General features: G+C 43.2%; 1 protein-coding gene across 1 annotated transcript in view; it reads left to right on the forward strand.

Annotated features, from left to right (window-relative positions):
• The window catches only part of TRPM1 (transient receptor potential cation channel subfamily M member 1), a 65,445-nt gene extending 52,901 nt beyond the window's left edge, over positions 1 to 12,544 (forward strand). Inside the window, exons 24-26 of the mRNA XM_043434315.1 lie at positions 41 to 243; positions 1,803 to 1,935; positions 11,204 to 12,544. Of these exons, the coding sequence (XP_043290250.1) occupies positions 41 to 243; positions 1,803 to 1,935; positions 11,204 to 12,461 (1,594 nt within the window). The 3' untranslated portion in view covers positions 12,462 to 12,544. The remainder of the gene's footprint in view (positions 1 to 40; positions 244 to 1,802; positions 1,936 to 11,203) is intronic.
• Positions 12,545 to 20,780: the final 8,236 nt, after the last annotated feature.

Genomic DNA, 20,780 nt, shown 5'->3' on the forward strand with positions numbered 1-20,780 from the left:
TTTTAAGTATTAGCTAACTAAACATGTATTCTTTTTAAAGCAATACCTTCTTTGAAGTGAAGTCAATATCCAACCAAGTGTGGAAATTCCAGCGTTATCAGCTAATTATGACATTTCATGACCGGCCTGTCCTGCCTCCACCAATGATCATTTTAAGCCACATCTATATTATCATCATGCGTCTCAGCCGTCGCTGCAGGAAGAAACGAGAAGGGGACCAAGACGAACAGGATCGTGGATTGAGTATGTGCGGCACTCTTCTGTTTCTATCCTGGGCAAGTTTCTAAAGAGAGTTATAATTGGATACCCGTTAGTTTATTACTAATTAATATCACTGAAAGTCCACTCCTGAGGGGATGAAAAGTTGAGAGAGTTCTTGAAAATAACTTTTCTCTATAAATCCATTGTTCCTTTCCAAATGTTTTACTGTGTTACACTTAAGGAGAATGGGAAAATATTCCTGCCACTTTGCCTCTATCCATAAAATATATGGAAAACATTTCCCAGAAAATCATGCCTGGTTTCACGTTCCAAATAGCAGCAATCTGAGTTGTGTTAAAAAGTGAGCTGTTCACTGTTTACAATAGCCAGGACATGGAAGCAACCTAGATGCCCATCAGCAGACGAATGGATAAGAAAGCTATGGTACATATACACAATGGAATATTACTCAGCCATTAAAGAGAATACATTTGAATCAGTTCTAATGAGATGGATGAAACTGGAGCCCATTATACAGAGTGAAGTAAGCCAGAAAGATAAACACCAATATAGTATACTAACATATATATGGAATTTAGAAAGATGGTAAAGATAACCCTATATGCAAGACAGAAAAAGAGACACAGATGTATAGACAGACTTTTGGACTCTAAGGGAGAAGGCAGGGGTGGGATAATCTGAGAGAATAGCATCGAAACATGTATATCATCAAGTGTGAAACAGATCGCCAGTCCAGGTTGGATGCATGAGACAAGTGCTCCGGGCTGGTGCACTGGGATGACCCAGAGGGATGGGATGGGGAGGGAGGTGGGAGGGGGGTTCAGGATGGGGAACACATGTAAATCCACAGCTGATTCATATCAATGTACGGCAAAAACCACTACGATATTGTAAAGTAATTAGCCTCCAACTAATAAAAATAAATGGGAAAAAAAAAAAAGTGAGTTGACTAGGTGTCATGCAACCCAGCAGACTCAGCCAGACGCTCTGTGCTTGAAATTTGAACTTTCAGTGAAAGGAACCAGTTGGGAGCTTGGGATTAGCAGATGCAAACTGGTATATATAGGATAGAAAAACAATAAGATCCTACTGTAAAGCACAGGAAACTATATTTAATACCCTGTGATAAACCATAATAGAAAAGAATATGAAAAAAAAAGTGTGTATAACTGAGTCACTCTGCTGTACAGCAGAAATGAACACAGTATATAAATCAACGATACCTCAATGCTCTGGAGGAGGGCATGGCAGCCCACTCCAGCATTCTCGCCAGGAGAATTTCACGGACAGAGGAGCCTGCCAGGTTACAGTCCATAGGATCGCAAAGAGTCGGACACGACTGAAGCGACTTAGCATGCATACCTCAATAAAAATTTTTATTAAAAGTGAGCCGTTCATCTCCAATGGAAAGATGATCACTGATATTACAAAGAGTCTTTGTGTGATAACCAGTCCAGGAGGCAGGGTGCTGCCTGCAAGGGATGGGGAAACGAGCTAGATTAAAGGCGGCCTGTGAAACTCACAAGGACGCACCTACCTGGCTGATGTCTCACGTGCCAACCTCTTCTGCGTATACGCAGAGCTATTTCTCAGCGACGAGGAGCTGAAGAGGCTGCACGAGTTTGAGGAGCAGTGCGTCCGGGAGCACTTCCAGGAGAAGGAGGACGAGCAGCAGTCTTCCAGCGAGGAACGCATCCGTGTCACCTGCGAGAGGTGCGCCTGGGGCATGGCCACTGGGGGAGCGGGGAGCGGGGCATCAGGGCCAACGGGGACATCAAGTTCGTTTTAACATTCACTCACAGTTCTCCTGTTGACCCAACTTTGGCTTTTTAACGCGTTTCCCTCCCTGAAATAGTGTGACTGTTCCAGATAATGCTTATATATTGTATAAATAAGTGAACGATGACATTTATTGCAAATATCCCAGGCCAAAACCAAACCAAAACAAACAAAGCCGTGACAGTTCTTCCCCAACCCCAAAGTGGGCGCCTTTACAATGCAATACATGGGGAGAACCATTAGCTGCAGGGCCGTGTAACTGCTGGGGACATTTCTCCCCGCCCTTGACATACTGTTGCCTTAGCCAAGAATGGTCTGTCCCCAGCTTGACCTCCTCATCCTGACTAGTGCCCTCCTTGCTCCTTTCCATCACCTTTCCACCCTCAGGGAACAGAGGCACAGGAAGGGCAAAGGCATCTGTCCTGGCTACCCATCGAGATCAGCATCATCGCTTACAAGCTACATGAACTGATTGCCTGTGCTTGCGAGTCAGTCAATTAGCAGAGGAAGGCAGGTCTGGGAGGGACAGAGAGGGTGACTTGTTCCATTCTTTGTAGTATTGCTTTTCCTGCAGCTGCACACCTCAGAGCAACCAGCAAAGGTGGACGAGAACAATCAATCCACACTTCGGACATTTTTTTTTTCTCGAATTTTATAGTCTTTGAGAACCTTGATCACTTCATAAAAGCAACGGAAGCTTGTCAAAGTGCCTAAGAATTGATAAGACATTGTTCCAAAGACTTTAATGGACAATGTCCGTAGAAGGATGAGCATAGTGAGGGAGCCATGCCTAAGAGGATTCTGGAGCATCATTCTTTTTAAATTTTATTTATTTATTTTATTTTGGCTGTAACAGGTCTTAGTTGCGGCACTGGGGAGCTTCGATCTTCATTGCAGCATGCAGGATCTTTAGTTGCGGCATGAGAACTCTTAGTCGCGGCAGGTGGGATCTACTTCCCTGACGAGGGATCAAACCTGGGCCCCTTTCATTGGGAGCGCAGAGTCTTAGCCACTGGACATTCTACCCTGGAGTCTTGAGCATTAAAGTTTTCTGAAACCATGTATTTCATGTCTGATATACATGTGTATACCGAGAAACTTAAAAACATGGTACAATGTCAAAAGACTATGTCAGCACATAGTTCCCAATCAGGGGCCCCAGCAATTATAAGAGAATACATGATACACAGTGAAGTCTTCCTAGTGTGTGTTTAGGCCACCGTCTCTGCCCCAGGCCACAGGAGGGACTCTGCTCTGGGCATCTGCAGGGCTCTGTCCCCTCCCCACTCCTATACCTAGTCACCTTGTATTAATCATTCTGCCAGCCAAACTCAAGGATTATCTACACCAGCTTTTGGCCTTAATACTTTTCAATAAAACTTTGAGACACTTCTTTGCTATTTTACTAGTAATTACTAAACTTTCGAGATTATAAAAAATGATTTCTGTATGAGAAGGATAAGGTGCCTCATCTTATAAACCTAATCTCCATGTTTTAGTTATACGTTTACTTGACTGTAATCACAGGCAGTGATTTACCATGGAAACAGTGCTCTGTTTCACCCTGCCTGGCCCCCCTCTCCCTTTCCCAGCATTGTTTGGATTTTTACCATTCTTGGATCAAGGCTCCAGGAATGTGATTATCAGGTCGCTGCCAAATTGCATTTTCCTCCTGGGGCTCCTTGCACACGTAAGAGGAATGAAAGTGTGCTGGGGCTGATGGCAGGGGGTGGGGAGGTAGTAAAAACACAATGCTTCCCATTTCCCTTGGCTGAGTTCTCAGGGTGACAGGAGCACATTCCTGCCCCTTCGTTTCCCTTTGTTGACGCTTTCTTGACTGACTCATAGGTAGATGCCAGACACAGAAAGAGGAGGGGGTCCAGGAGAAAGTGGCTTTCCTTCACCCTTAACCAGGACTGCTGGGGAGCAATGGCGGGGGGGAGGATCTCTGTGAAAGTATCAGCAATTGATCTTTCGGTATCCTTTTCCCAAGTACCAGGAAGAGAAGATGCTGGTAAGAAAGACATAACGAAAAGAAACAAGACAGTAACTGCAAAAAGACCTGAAAGAATGATCAGTCTTAGAAAGGAGGTGGTGATTCCTCTAATGTAGAGAAGGCCGTTCATATAGGGGTGGGGAAGGTGGGGGTAGAGCTTACCTGAAAGTCTTAATCTTATAAATTCATAAGAGTCAAGGATGCTTAGATGATAGAAGAGGGTTGGGCTGAAGTGGTGGAGTTTCAATGTGCCTGGTATGACAATCTCGCTCCTTATGTGACTTTGAAGGCCAAATCAGAGATCGTTGCCGACATTGGACTGAGATTAAAAACATCAGCTTTATTAGTAATAAATTTTGTGCTAGAGGACGTGGATCAGGTCTTGCCAAATACACACCCCTGTCCCCACCCAGGCACAAGAAGCTCCAGGAGCCCACAGGCCCCGCTGCCTTCTCCCCTTCTAAGCTTACTCCATGACCCTGACAAAATGAGAACCCACACTCCCTGCAGGCAGCGGGCTCCCAGAGAGAGAGAGAGAGAGAAAGAAGCATGCTCATGTCCTGGTCCCCACTCCAGAAAATAAATTTTTGTCAAGAGTAAATGAAAGGCTAGAGAGCGGCCAAGAGTTTTATACGAATGGAAAATTGACTTGTAAGAAGCAGTAGGAATGGGGAAAAAGAATGACCCAGGAACATTACAGACTTGAAGCCAGAAGGAGGATCCGAGTTCACCTTGAGGGGAAATACTGTAGGAACGTCATTAACCAAGAGATTGCCTGGTGGCAATAATGACAACACAGTTGTGACTTTGTATTGGGTCAAGTCAATGTGGCTCCATGCCTCTCAACCTGAGGACAAGGATGCAGAAAGTGAATGATGCTTGAGGTACAGCAAAAGGGGGCTGATGGGGGCCTGGGCTGCTGAGAACCAGTCAATGTGGGTACCATGGTGATGTCAGGGTTCACAAATGGCAGCAAAACATATTACATCACCTCCAGCCCTGTTTATCCCTGTCTAGCCCCAGAGTCCTGGTCATGATGGATGAAGACTTAGGGACTGTCACTGCTATGTTGGAAGTAAGGGAGAGACAACCTAGGATATCAATAAGAGCTTCATTGAGGGCCTGACCAGAGTCTGGCCAGAGCAGAGAACACAGTCAGGAAAGGTTAATGATTTAGATGACCTGAATTCTAGAATCCAAGGAGGTTTGAGGTGTGCCTGGCCGAGTTGCTGTGTATAAATGATGTGGCATGGAGGCAGAATCCCAGAGAACTTAATATTCTTCAGAGACTACTCAGTCTTTTGCTGACTGAAAAGAATGAGTACAGAAGATTGAAGACTCAAGTATTGTTCTTTGTTTAGTCTTTCACATGTAAAAACTCCATAAGTAAGCACAATCAGGTGCCACCCTGGGTGTTCTCCCTACAATTACTAAACTTAAAAGGCAGCCTCATACGAAGAAGCAGATGGGAAGTAAAATAGCTGAATTTCGGCTGGATGAGACAACTTTATGATCTATAGACCTGGAATGAAATGACAGGGTAGGAATAGTCTTAGAACTCAACATAGACAACCATGAGATCTTGAAACATGGGTCTTGTCAAGTAGGAACCGGACCTGGTTGCTCCACTAATATTATGTTTTTATGTTACCTTTTAACTCTATCATTAAGGAAATGTTCCCATATAATTTGTGAGATGCCTTGCAGGTAAAGGGTGATCGTTTCACATAAAAAAAATGACTGTACAAAAAATGAGTTTTAATAACTGGCTTACTACAGAGCTCCCAATGTCTGTGTTCTGTCCTTTGCAAAGACACACAGGACTCTTACCAAGAGAACGTGAATTTGGACCTCATATTTTTTTTGTTTATTTATTTATTTTTATTTTTAATTGGAGGATAATTGCTTTACAATGTTGTGCTGGTTTCTGCTGTAGAGCAAAGTGAATCAGTTATAAGTATCTCCTCCCCCTTGAGCCTCCCTCCCACCTCCCGTCCCACCCCAGTAGGCCATCACAGAGCACCAGACTAAACTCCCTGTGCTATATAGCTGCTTCTCACTAGCCTGGACATTATATTTAATAGATAAGAGTCTATGAAAGTCAATAAAGTTATGCCCTACTTAGGCATATATTCTCTTGGTGCATGCTAAGTCGCTTCAGTCAAGTCTGACTCTTCAACCCCATGGACTGCAGCCCTCCAGGCTCCTCTGTCCATGGGATTCTCCAGGCAAGAATACTGGAGCGGGTTGCCATTTCCTTCTCCAGGGGATCTTCTCAACCCAGGGATTGAACCTGTATCTCTATTTTTTTTTTTTTTTCCGAACCTGCATCTCTTAGGTCTCTTGCATTGACAGGTGGATTCTTTACCGCTAGCGCCACCTGGGAAGCCCAAGTTACTACAAAGTCCCACTAATTTATAGATTTCTGTGCCTATTATGTGAATGGAATGGAAAACATTATTCACAGAGCCTTATCAAAAATGCATTTTAGTTAAACTACTTTCAGGTTTAGTGGTATAAGATTCAAATTTAAATCCTCTAGGTATTAGATCTACTGAGATACAGATAAAAATATTTGAAGATCTGTAACCATCTCTACCCATATGGTCATGTCATTCTATACCTGTTTAGCACCTAGAGTTCAGCGAATCCTTTCACTGAAAGTTTTTGAAGCTAAACTGAAACTGAAAGCACAACCCACAACCCATAAAGATGTTTTCTTTATAGAAAACCTCTATAAAGAAAAGAAAAAGTGATAGACTGGGTTTCATCAAAAGAAAAAACTTTTGCTCTACAAAAGACACTGCTATGACAATGACAAATGAGGCACAGACTGGGAGGAAACACATGCAAATCACGTATCTGCTGTAGGACTGGTATACAGGATATCTAAAGAACTCTCAAAACTCAATAATAAGGGGGCAATGATCCGATGAAAAATGGGTCAGCAACTTCCCTGGTAGTCCAGTGGTTAAGAAACCGCGATTCTAATGCAGGGGGTGCAGGGATCTCGCATGCCACAAACAAGACCTGGTGAAGCCAAATAAATAAATAAACATTAAAAAAAAAACCAAACTGTACACCAAAAGACAAAGTAGTCAACTAACTGTATGATAGCTTTAAAGAGAAAACATGGCCTTAGAAATATGACATTATTGGAAATATGTCTTTGAGAGGAAATCAACTTTGTTTCATGGGTAGGCCGTGGACCTAGAACAGTTTTTTGTTCTGTGCTGAAAAGAAAACAGAATTAAGATGTCAAAAGTCAGGAAAGTCTGTATCTCACTGTGAGTTCTGTCATAAACGATGGATTTCTCTTATATGCCCTCCTGCCATTCAGTGTGTAGAGATGGGACCCTTGCCCAGTGGTTTCCTCCATCCCTTCTCTTTCCCCTCCTGAAATGAAAATCCCTCTCTTGATTTCCATATATGGATGTCAGGATTCGTGAAACACAGGTAAGTCATCATGTTACAAAAGTTACAAATCAAGGCTGGAGGGGAGATGGTTCTCCAAGTGTCCTTCTGTTAAATCATTTCAGAGAGAAGTGAATGTCACCTGGTTCTTTCTTCCTTCTTTTACACATGCTCTAAAAACTCAATACAACTTCCCTTGATTTGGCATAAAATGTGCTGTCTCCATACTGTAGCTATTTAAAAACAAGCTTGAAATAACATTCTATTTAATTACTTTTTTATTGGAGTATAGTTGGTATCCAATGTTGCATTAGATTCTGCTGTATAGCAAAGTGCATCAGCTATATGTATACACATATCACCTCTTTTCTGGATTTCCTTCCCATTTAGGTCACCGCAGAGCCTGAGTAGAGTGCCCTGAGCTGTACAGTAGGTTCTTGACAGTTAATCTATTTTGAAACAATATTCTTAACTTAAACCACATCTTGAGGCTTTGTTTCCTCCACAGCTTCAGCTAAGGGAGTGGCTCCAGTAGGGATGGGGCATTTCCGAGACACCTAGAGAGGCGTCCTACACACAGCGGGGTTATCTCTTTATCACAGGGGAGGAGGGACGGTTAGGGAGATGTCAGGGAGATAGAATCAGATGAGTCTGAGGTCTCCTTTTTCTGAGTGGCTGGTGATGCTGTCTCTGGATTAGGTCACACAAGGGGTAAGTTAGGCAGAGAATTAGAAAAGAATTGAGAAGATACGTATCTCTATTTTACCAGCCTATTTATTTTTAAAAGTTTGCACAGCTGCTTTATCTCAAAACTCTTGTGTTTGTTCAAGGATCTCAAGTCTGTTCCAGAGGCAATGTGATTTCTAATACAAAAAGAATGAATCCTCGCGGCAATGGATTTGAAGGGCATGAGAAGACATGACATTTAACAGAGAAAATTAAGTTGGACTTGAAATCATGGAAAATTAGGAGTGAAAAGTTCTTCTGTTGGTCCCTGAAATGCAGGAGGAGAGAGAACCCTTAGAAACTGTAGTTGGGTTCCCTATGGTTGTTGTAGTTGTTTAGTCACTAAGCTGTGCCCAACTCTTTGCCACCTCATGGATTGTAGCCCACCAGGCTCCTCTGTCCATGGGATTTCCCAGGCAAGAATCCTGGAGTGAGTAGCCATTTTCTTCTCTAGGGGATCTTTCTGACCCAGGGATGGAACCCATGTCTCCTGCTTGGCAGGTGGGTTCTTTACCACTGGGTCACCAGGGAAGCCCAATGGTAGTGAAGCTTGTTTTTTTTTTTAAATATTTATTTCTTGATTTATTCATTTATTGAAGCATAGTTGATTCACAATGTTGTGTTAGTTTCAACTGTACAGCAAACAATTCAGATATGTATATATATATTCAGATCCTTTTCCTATAGAGATTATTACAAAATACTGAGTAGAGTTCCTGGTGTTACATAGTAGGTCTATTTTGATCATCTACTTCATGTACACTAGTGTGTATGTTAATCCCCGTAGGGAAGCTTCTAAAGGAGGAAGTCACATCTCTTCATACATGGTGAATTTGGTGAAATCGGTCCTCCTGGTGGCAAACTGCCAGGAAGCCAGATCCTTCCTGCTCAAAGGATGTGGTTTCCTAAGGGGCATAAAAATAGTCCTCTCCCCATGAAAAGAATTAAGAATAGAATCCAAGGACCCTCCCACACATCAGAGCACAGCTGTTCAATGTGGCCAAGAGAAGTAGAACCTTAGCAGGTTTTAGTTCAGGCAACATTATGATTTCACAGGCTGTTGCCTGATTATCTAAGAATTAAAAGAAAATCCAAAAGCAGATATTTATAATCTGCTATGATCTTCCTTACAATCCCATAAGGGAATACCAATTATTAAATATAGTTAACAATTTAAAGTTAATTGGTATTCCTCAGATAGTTAAAATGACTTCTTGTCCCTGAAGTAAAATATCTGATAATCTGAACTTAATTATTTTTGCATTAAAAAAATTATTTCATTGAAGTATAATTGATTTATAATATTGTATTAATTTCTGTTTCAAAGTGTTCCAGTTATATACATATATATATTATTTTTCATATTCTTTTCCATTATGGCTTACCCAGGATATTGAATATAATTCTCTGTGCTATATAGTAGGACCTTAATTGATTATACATTCTACATATACTAGTTTGCATCTGTTAATCAGAAACTCCCAAAACTTCCCTCCCCACTCTCTCTCCCCCTTGGCAACCACAAGGTCTGCTCTCTAAGTCTATGAGTCCACTTCATAGATAGGTTCATTTGTGTCATATTTTAGATTCCACATATAAGTGATATCATTTGGTATTTGTCTTTCTCCATATGACTTAGTTCACTTAGTCTGATATTCTCTAAGTCCATCTATGTTGCTGCAAATGCCATTATTTCATTCTCTTTTATGGCCAAGTGACTTAGCAGCAGCAGCAATATTCCTTTGTCTGTACATACCACATCTTCTTTATCCATTCATCTGTTGATGGACACTTAGGTTGTTTTCATGTCCTGGCTATTTTAGTGCTGTTATAAACACAGGAGTTCATGTATATTTTTGAATTATGGTTTTCTCTGGATATATGCCCAGGAGTGGGATTGCTGGGTTATAGTGCAACTCTATTTTTAGTTTCTTAAGGAACCTCCATACTCTTCTCCCTAGTGGCTGCACCAACTTACATTCCCATTGACAGTGTAGGAGGTTCCCTTTTCTCCACACCCCTCTCCAGCATTTGTTATTTGTATACTTTTTGATGAGGGCTATTCTGTCTGGTGTAAGGTGATAGCTCATTGTACTTTTGAAATGGCAACTCACTCCAGTGTTCTTGCCTGGAGAATCCCAGGAATGGCGGAGCCTGGTGGGCTGCCGTCTATGGGGTCGCACAGAGTCGGACACGACTGAAGCGACGTTAGCAGCAGCAGCAGCAATAATTCGTGATGAACCTAAAGTTAACTATTAACAATGTATTTTCTGAATCCCCTGAATTTCAAATAAGGATTTGAATGTATTTATTTTGTCATTGTAACCATTCCTTGCTGACAGTTATACTCAAATCTCAAAAACCTAAGTGTTAATCTTTCTTTATCATCAGAGGCAGTGTGATGTGCCAGCTAAGACAGCAGAGCTGGAGCTCATGCTGGAGCCCCAGTGTTTGCCAGCTGTGTGTCCTTAGGCAGTTTACTTACCCTCTCCTTGACTCATTTCCTCGAAAAATGTTGTTGTTCTTCAGTCACTAACACTTCAGCAAACCGATGGACTGCAGCTGCTAGACTCCTCTGTCCATGGGATTTCCCAGATAAGAATACTGGTGTGGGTTGCCATTTCCTTCTCCAGGGAATCTTCCCAACCCAAGGATCGAATCTGCGTCTTTCTACATTGGCAGGCGGGTTCTTTACCACTGAGCCACCTGGGAAGCCCCATCAATAAAATGGGGGTGTTGAAAAGAGTGCCTGCCTCATAGGGCTGCTGTGAGATTAAACAAGCCTAGAGTAGGACCTCGGTGAGTATGTATTAATACATATATAAGGTACTTAGTGTGATGAATGGTAAAGAGCACCATATGTGTTAACTGTAATTCTGTTGTTTCCTGATGTTCCTCGGGGTAATTTTCAGTGGTTATATTAGGAGAGTGTGACGTTTAGAAATATGCCGGAGTCCCATGATTCCCCAAAGCCTGAAAAAATCATACAACAACAATAACATTAATTTTTGGTTTTAATCTTTAGTTCATCTCAGTGTAATACACCTGTCCCTTTGTATTCACCAGAGTTGAAAACATGTCCATGAGGTTGGAGGAAATCAACGAAAGAGAAAACTTTATGAAAACTTCCCTACAGACTGTGGACCTTCGCCTCTCCCAACTGGAAGAACTATCCAACAGAATGGTGAACGCGCTGGAAAACCTGGCAGGAATCGACAAGTCTGACCTGATACAGACGCGGTCCCGGGCCTCCTCGGAATGTGATGCCACGTTCCTTTTCAGGCGGAGCAGCATCAGCAGCGCTGATGGCTACAGCCTGTACAGGTACCATTTCAACGGGGATGAGCTTTTGTATGAGGATACCTCCTTCTGCATGCCGCCAGGGGCAGCGTCCAGGAAAAAAGCTGGTTCCTTCCGTGGGAAGGAAGAAAAGGACCAAAGGACGTACCTGGCCCCAGAGCGCCAGGGCAGCCTTCGCCTGCCACCCAGTACCGGCGTGCCAGCATCCCCAGACCGAGGTCAACTTGCCTCCGACAATGGCAAGAGCACCTCGGAGCCAAAGTCAGGTCCAGATACTGGGATTTCCGCTGAAAGTGATGAAAGGCAGGTAGTCCCTAAAAAAGAAGAAACGACTTCCCCAAGTTTAAGTCAAACAGATGCTATACATGGAGAAAACAAGTCGGATTTTCAAAATAAAACTCAGCTGACAGTGGAAACCACAAAGATAGAAGGCACCATTTCTTATCCCCTGGAAGAATCAAAGACAAGCCGCTATTACCCTGATGAGATGTTCAGCGCTTGTAAAACGCTAAAGTCCAGAAGCTTTGTGTATTCCCGGGGAAGAAAGGTCGTTGGTGGGGCTAACAGCTGGGGTGCAGCCGGGGACCCAACATGCCCCTCGACAGTTCAGCAGTGGACCACGGAATGGAAGTATGAAGTTCAAAAGATTATGCGTTCTCGGAGCACGGAAATACCTTCCGTTGCCTCCGAAGCTGCACTGCAGGCTGAGCATTGTGGACATTTCACAGACAAGGAAGATGAAAACTGTGTTTTTAAAACAGCCCCTCAGATCTCTCGCTTGTCTGTTACTGACAGAACTGACAAGGTAAACTTACTGTCTGTGAAAACACACCAAACTTTGGGATTCCCATCTTCAAGGTCAAAAAGTTTACACGGCCGTCCTAGGAGTGTGAAAGCCCTCCAGGGCAACTTACACAGACCTGGACACGCCAGCAGTGTAAATAACTTAGTAGTTGTGTCTGGAATTACAATGGAAGACCCCAAGGTTCAGCAAGAGAAGACTTCCTCGGAAACAGAATGCTAGTGTGTTTTGTTTCTTTGGTTTTTACATCGGAACCGTGGATGTGTTCCATCTTGGTCATCTAAACATCATCAGTTTCTGAAAACATTTTCATTAGAGATCTTTGACCATTAATTTAATTTACATTTTGATTAATTTAAAATGTAAAGGCACTAAACTTTAAGTAATAGTCCGGTAGCATATGTTAGTAAACTTAGTTTTTTTTTTAGTTGGAATAGGATCAAGAAAAGTGAAGACTCCAGTTGCTTAATCAATAGGCAAGAGCCTGTGATCTCTTTGGGGCTTCCCAGGTGGCTCAGAGGTTAAGAATCCACCTGCCACTGCAGGAGACCCAGGTTCAATAATGGGCTGGGAAGATCTCCTGGAGAAGGAGATGACAACCCACTCCTGTATTCCTGCCTGGGAAATCCCATGGACAGAGGAGCCTGGGGGCTGCAGTCCTTGGGGGTCACAAAAGAGTCCAACATGACATAGCGACTAAACAACAATTACAACAATCTCTGTTTCTGAGGGCAACCAAAAACAGCCAAAGACATGCTTTTGGGTGTCACCAATAGTTTACTCAAGGGAGTAAGCAGCTATGTGAGAAGGGGAAACGAAAGAAAAAGCAAACGAGAAAGGAGGGGTGGATGAGAAAACAAACTAAGAAGTGCAAGAAGGGAGGACTGGAAAGGGTACTTAAGTATCATATCTTCTTTATGGGTTTTTGTTTGTTTTATGTTTTCATGTTTTAAAATTACACAATATGAAAAAAAGGCCACGATTATATCAAAGGTCACACTGTAATAGGGTAAGGTGACCAATAGTTTTGTTAATGTGTAAAGATAGTGTCCCATGTGAATCTTCTTGTTGTCACATAGTCCTGGATGCCAAATACAAATTAATTGTACTTCTGTATATTGCAATGGTCTGTGTAAAGCTTGGGCTAAAATCTAAAGGATCCATGTTCGAGGTGGGAGTTCTCAAGAGTGTCAAAGATGAGTCACGGCTAAAAACAAAAGGTGAGGCTCAATTTGGAATTTCAGACATAACATTGCCGTAAAGTGGCAAAGAGTTGGGGAGAGAGGTAGAGAGAGAGAGATACAGTGCCGTTGTGCCAAAGGTACTGATCAGAGACTCTGGAGGCTGAAGAGATTCATGCCCAGATCAGAATCCCTGAACTGGGCTGGATTTACCAGAAAGCACTGCTACACCATTGCGTGGATGATGGGACTTTGACATTTAATAAATGATAACATTTATTTAATAAAGAAAACAATTGCTTATCTATTGCTACACTGAGACTGTTCAATCAATCCTGCTCCCTGTGTTATTTGACCCAAGGATAAACCCATTCTATTTGGCCTCATTCCTAATTCTTTGCTTTGGATGCCCAGAAAACTTTCAGCCCTTTCAGTTCAGTCAGTTCAGTCTCCAGTGTTGGAGTTTCAGCTTCAGCATCAGTCCTTCAAATGAATATTCAGGACGCATTTCCTTTAGTATGGACTGGTTGGATCTCCTTGCAGTCCAAGGGACTCTTAAGAGTCGTCTCCAACACCATAGTTCAAAAGCATCAATTCTTCAGCCCTTTGCCACACCCTAAAAAAAAAGTGTTTCTCAGCATAGGCTGGAGAACCTCTGACAGCCCTAGAGAACAGGTTTGAAGAAGGCAAAGTTTCTCTTCAGAATTCTCCACCTGTCCACTCATTACACAGCCCCCCATTCTAGGTCCCTCCCACCTTGCCTCGGGTGTGGGGCCTGAATCTATCCCCAGGAGTCTCACTGAGTTTCCTGTTGACATACTGGAATGGGTAGCTATTCCCTTCTCTAGGGATCTTCCTGACCCAGGGATTGAACCCAGGTCTCCTATATTACAGGTGGATTCTTTACCATCTGAGCCACCTGGGAAGCAATATTTCTAATTCTGGTTTACCTAATTTATTCATGTTTCCTGTCATTTTCTTTGTGTCTTTTAGCTCCATGAAATGCTGGGCGTTGTTTTGATCTGTATGGAGGGTGTGTCTTCCTCGTGTGCTTTTACTGTCTGTAGGAATGCTATTCTGATCTTTTTTATTGTAATACTTGTCTATGGGATTTGACTTCCAGGCTTTCCCTTGATTATTGTTATGTGAAATAGGTTTTCTCAAACTTTTTGAAGACGGCAGTTCTCAGGATAGCTTTTCTAGCTTCACAAGAAAACCTTCTTTATTTTTACAGTCTGGCATTAAAATTTTGTAAAAGCCAGGGGACTTCCCTCGGGGTCCAGTGGTTAAGAGTTCATTGCTTCCATTGCATAGGGCACAGGTTCAGTCCCTGGTCAGGGAACTAAGATTCCCACATGCCCTGCAAACAACAAAAGAAATTGTACAGTCAGCTTATTTTCAGAGATTCCTGGTCCTCCATCTTTATTTGGACCTTCCCTTTCCTTTGTCTTGACTTGGCTCATTTTGTTTCCATGCCCAGCAGTCTGTCCTTGGTGTGGCTCCTTTGCTTTAAAGGAAGTCCAGGTAGGTCAGTTTCAAGAGTTCCTCTAGCAGTTTCAAAAGTTCCACCCCTCAGACCTCACCAGGAGCCCCTGCGCTCCCAAACACCATTCTCTACTTGCTCTTCTCCACTTGATTGACCGGGCCAGTAAATACCTTCTGGCTATTTGGGAATTCTCCAGATGCCTCATTGATTCCCTTTGCTGATATCACAAAAATCTTCTAAGTGCTGTGGTTTGCTCCTACTTACCTATATTTTGGAAATCTTGGGGAAACCAGTTCACTTAGATTTGTGGTGAATGTTGTCCATGGGGCTTCATTTTTGCACTATAGTTCCTTTGTCTATTTTCCTGGGGAAACTGAAAAATTATGCTGCTGTTGTCATCGTCTCAGAATTCCCCCTCAGGAAAAAGATGTTTTAAATGACTTAATAGTTATCTTCAAAGGCCATATACTCAGGTAATGGCATAGTTTTGTAGACATTGTTGTTGTTTAGTTGCTCAGTCGTGTTCCGACTCTTTGCGACCCCATGGACTATAGCCCACCAGGCTCCTTTGCCCATGGATTTTCCCAGGCAAGAATACTGGGGTGTGTTGCCATTTCCTTGTACATAACCACCATACACTACCTCTCCCCCACTGCTTCCACCATCACTTTCTGTTATCTGGACTCTTCTAACAGTTCCTAACTAGCATTGTTAATGAAAGTGGGGTCTGGCTGTTGGCTGCTCTAAAGTCAGTAAAGGAGCAAGGTTGGTGGGAAGTTTGCTTTATTTCAGAAGCTGGCAACGTTGCAGGGGGTCGGGGGAGAGGAGACTCCTGTTCAAAGGCTGACTCCCACCACTATCAGTGGGCAAGGGCTTTTCTAGGCAGAAGGAGGGGGCTTCATGCAGAAATAGCACAGGCAGCTCTGACAGTCATCTTGAAATTGGTCATCAGTGGTCTGACCAGTGTTATCTTGATCATTTTGAGTACAATTAATCTTCAGTCCTGGAGCTGGTGTGTTCCCATTTCTTTGAGGACAGTTCTCAGAATTGTGGCAGCTAAGGTCATGAACACAGTCTGGTTGTCACGTATTGATAGTTAACCTCTTCCGCCTGGTGGGGGTTTCAGTACCTGTAAGACAGTTCATGCGTTTGAGCAAGCTCCAGGAGTTAGTGATGGACAGGGAGGCCTGGCATGCTGCAGTCCATGGGGTTGCAAAGAGTCGGATACTACTGAGTGACTGAACTGACTGACTGAAGACAGTTCACAGGATATGGCTCAGAGTATTATCTATAGCCCCTGAGGAGGAACTAAAGGTCCTTGACTGTGCTTAATGACTAAACTTATTATTTTGTCCTGTTTGTCTGTTTTCCTTTGCTTCTACATTTTCTCACTTCTCTGATTAAATATATTCTTTGACTCAAGTTTTTTTACAGGCAAGAGGCAGGTTTAGGGCATGGGAGGTGGGGGCAGAAGGAATGTAGGGTCCTGTTCTATTCCGTCTCACAGCTTCTACCATTATGTACCTCTACAGTGGGGGGTGTGTGTGTGTGATTATTTTAAAATGTCAGATCAAATCATTCTCAACTCAAAGCATTGCAAAAGCACCTAAACTTTCAGAACCTATGTGATCTGGCTGGTTGCTTTTCTCTGACCTCTTCTCCCACTGGATTAGGCTGCTCCGAACACACCGGCAGAATCTCAACCCAGGGCATTTGTATGACTCTCTCCTCTTCCTCCTAATTTCCACCTGGCTTGCTTCTTCACTCCCTTCAGTTTCTGTCTGCTCCAATGTCATCTGATCAGAAAGGCCTTCCCTGATCACACTGCATCTCCCATTGAAAAAAAAGCCCTCATCCTCTTCCCATATTTTTCAGTTCATGGCACTTGTTATACATTAATTTTGTATATCTTTCCACCTGTAATGAAAGTGCCAGGAAAGTAGAAACTGTCTTCTTAATGACCCAAGTAGTTTTTAACACAGAGTTAGCAATCAATAGGGCTTCCCTGGTAGCTCAGATGGTAGAGAATCTGCCAGCCAATGCAGGAGACCCAGGTTTGATCCCTGGGTCGGGAAGATACCCTGGAGAAGGGAATGGCATCCCACTTGCCTGGGAAATCCCACAGACAGAGAAGTCTGGCAGGCTACAGTCCATGGGGTCAAAAAAAGTCAGACATGACTGACTAAAGCACACACACCCGTAGCAATCAATACAAATTTGGTAACTGACTGAATGAATATATAAATTACCTAGCACATAATAGGTATTCACAAAGTGTTAGTGCTTTTTGTTCCCCTCTTCACAGGGAGAAGGAAATGGTCTGTAGGAATACCACTGTCCCCCACCATTTCTGTTCAGTCACTCAGTCATGTTCAACTGTTTGCGACCCCATAGACTGCAGCATGCCAGGCTTCCCTGTCTTTCACTATCTTCTGGAATTTGTTCAAATTCAAGTCCACTGAGTCAAATGATGCCATCCAACCTTCTTATCCACTGTCACCCTCTTTTCCTGCCCTCTATCCTCCTATCCCACACAATAGAAGAACCAATACAAGAAACAGAGTCAGAAAAACAGGAGGACAAAAGAGTGACATTAGGGACAAAGAAGGAGATAGGCAGCTATTTCAAAGGTACAGAGTATCAAGGAGACCAAGACTAGTGCTTGGAATTGCACTGATTCTCCCAAAATTCAGACGCTAAAGCTGAAATTCAATGAGTGTATTTGGATAGGAGATACCTCTTTGCGAGGTAATTTATGTTAAATGAGTTCATAAAGGCTGGGATCCTAATCCAACAGGATTAATGAATGCCCCTGTAAGATGAGGCACCAGGAACAAAATTAGGTCATTTGCAGATGTGGCTGGACCTAGGGTCTGTTTTAGAGTGAAGTAAGTCAGAAAAACAAACATTGTATGTTAATGCATATATGTGGAATCTAGAAAGATGGTACAGATGAACCCATTGTGGGGCAGGAATAAAGACGCAGACATAGAAAATGGACATGTGGACACAAGGGAGGGGTGGGATGCATTGGGAGAGTAGCACTGACACATATATACTACAATGTGTAAAACAGATAGCTAGTGGGAAGCTGGTGTATAGCACAGGGAGCTCAGCTCAGTGCTCTGTGATGACTTAGGATGGGGAAGGTGGGAGGGAAGCCCACCTCAACAGGGAGGGGATATATGTAAACACATGGCTGATTTGATTCATGTGCAGCAGAAACTAACACATTGTAAAGCAACTGTACCCCCCAATAAAAATTAACTTGAAAAAAGAAGAGGCACCAAAGTGAGTTCTGACACCCTGCACCCACCCACCATCCACCTCCCACCGCTCAACTCTCTCCACTGTCTGCAAGCCCAGAGTGCTCTCACCAGAATTCCATCTTTCCTACTTGATCTTGGGCTTCCCAGCCTCCAGAACTGTAAGAAATAAACTGCTGTTTAAGCTGCCCAGTCGGTGATGTTTCCTTAGGGCAACCCAAGCAACACTAACACAATTAGATATCTGAAAAGGTCCTAACATTTAGGGTAGGTCAAGACAAATCTGGAAATCAATTTTTTGGTTTTTTAATTGTATGGTACTTAATAGAGTTGTAGATCCTAAAACTTGTATGGCAAAGCCCAAGTCACAGTAAGCCATTTCAGCATAAAGAAAGATCCATACATTCCTTGCAGAGCATGTGTGGGAAAAAAATCCATTTTGTCCAGTTTTATTAAAGTATAATTGACATATATCACTGCACAAGTTTAAGGTGTACAGTCTAATGATTTGACTCGCGTATACTGTAGAATGATTACTGCAGTGAATTTAATTGGCATTCATCATCTTATATAAATACAGTAAAGGGAGAGAGAAAAACTTTTTTTTCCCCTTGTGATGAGAACTCTTAGGATTTATTCTCTTAACTTTCCCATATAACATATAGCAATATTATATTATTTCCCTAGTACTTACTTATCTTATAACTGGCAGTTTGTAGCTTTTAACCACCTCTCTCCTCTCCTCCCACCCCCTTCCTATGGGAACCACAAATATGATCTCTTTTTTCTTAGTTTTTTTTTTTTAATTAATGCAGATGAATCACAGACAATTCATAAAAAGGTGTTAAATGTATGTGTACAGCAGTATCTGTAATACCTATAACTCAATGGACTTGATATTTTAAAGTACAGTTATAGTACCCGAGCAAAATGGAATCATATGTCACTGAAACAAGTTAACCAGAAAGATCACTGGGGTTCTGGAGCCAAGATAAATTTTTTTTAAAGGTAAATTTTGAAGTCTTCTTTAAGTTTTGTTGTTTAGTCGATAAGTCTGTCCAGTTCTTTTCGACTCCATGGACTGTGGCCCACCAGGCTCCTCTCTCCATGGGATTTCTCAGGTAAGAATATTAGAGTAGGTAGCATGTTCTTCTCCAGGGGATCTTCCCGATCCAGGGATTGAACCCACATCTCCTGCATCACAGATGGATTCTTTACTACTGACCCACCAGGTTGTTGTTCAGTTGCTAAGTCGTGCCCAACTCTGCCATACCAGGCTTCCCTGTCCTGCACTATCTCCCTGAGTTTGCTCAAACTAATGTCCATGAAATTGGTGATGCCATCCAGCCATCACATCCTGTCACCACCTTCTCTTGCCCTCAATCTTCCAGCATCAGGGTCTTTTCCAATGAGTTGTCTTTTCCCATCAGGGAGCCAAAGTATTAGAACTTCAGCTTCAGCATCAGTCCCTCCAGTGAATATTCTGGGTTGATTTCCTTTAGGATTGACTGATTTGCTGTTCAAGTGACTCTCCAGAGTCTTCTCCTGCACCAACACTTGAAAGCATCAATTCTTCACGCTCAGCCTTTTTTATGGTCCAACTCTCACATCCAGTACATGACTATTATTGTAAAAACCATAGCTTTTACTATCAGACATTTGAACCACAAGGGAAGCCCCTTAAATTTTTTAGTGTTTCCATTAGGAACACTTGTCAGAATGATTGTGACTCAGATGGTCGCATTGGAGCTTCCCTATGGCATTAATTATAAAATGCTAGATTAGGGATTTATTCTTCAAAACATAAGAAAAACCTAGTTTCAATTAATAATTTACCAAAATGTAACATCAGCAGTCCCCTTCCACCCAAGTCGGCTCCAGTTCGGAAACATGCTAGAGTTCAGAAATGCTCTGGGCTTCATAAGCTAAAGGTAGCTGGTTCTTTGCAGTTATTGGGTCCATAGCCTATTTGGTCCAAACAGTTAAGGTCTACCTCTCGCTGGGCTTTTTGATCATTTATCTGCTCACTGGTATTTTTACACGTTAGGATAGCCAAGAAAAGAAAGGAAGGTAACTTGCTTAATATCTTTGTCCACACTGGAGTTTAATAAAGAGGGTAGAAGTTAAAGTAAACGGAGGCGTTCAGGTTGCCTGGCAACGTCCTCTGTCAACAGCCTCAGCATCCCGCGCAATTCAGCAGGACACCCCAGTCTCAAGGATCCATGCACGGACAGACACACCGGGTGATGGGAGATGATCTCCCCCACTGTGCACCTTGAAGGCACCGCGCTGACGGTCTGATCCCGGTCACTGCCTGCTGCCCCAGGCCGCCTCCCCGGTGCCCGCCCGATCCTCACAGGCTGGCCGCAGACGGCGTGACCGGTCGGTCTCGGGCTACAGGGTCCCCTTTCCCCGCTCTGGGCTCCTCCTGACTACGGAAAACACCGATCGCGAGAGCTGGGGAAGTAGCGAGCGGCGTCCAGGGACCTGTCGTGACCCCCGCCGGCCTCCGTACGTCCCCGTGACCCCCACGGATGGCCTTCGTGACACACGCCGGCCGCCGTACGTCCCCGCGAGGCGCCGTGACCCTCGCGGGTCGCCCCCGTGA

Source organism: Cervus canadensis, chromosome 17 (genome assembly GCF_019320065.1).
Source record: "Cervus canadensis isolate Bull #8, Minnesota chromosome 17, ASM1932006v1, whole genome shotgun sequence".
NCBI classification, from domain to species: domain Eukaryota; kingdom Metazoa; phylum Chordata; class Mammalia; order Artiodactyla; family Cervidae; genus Cervus; species Cervus canadensis.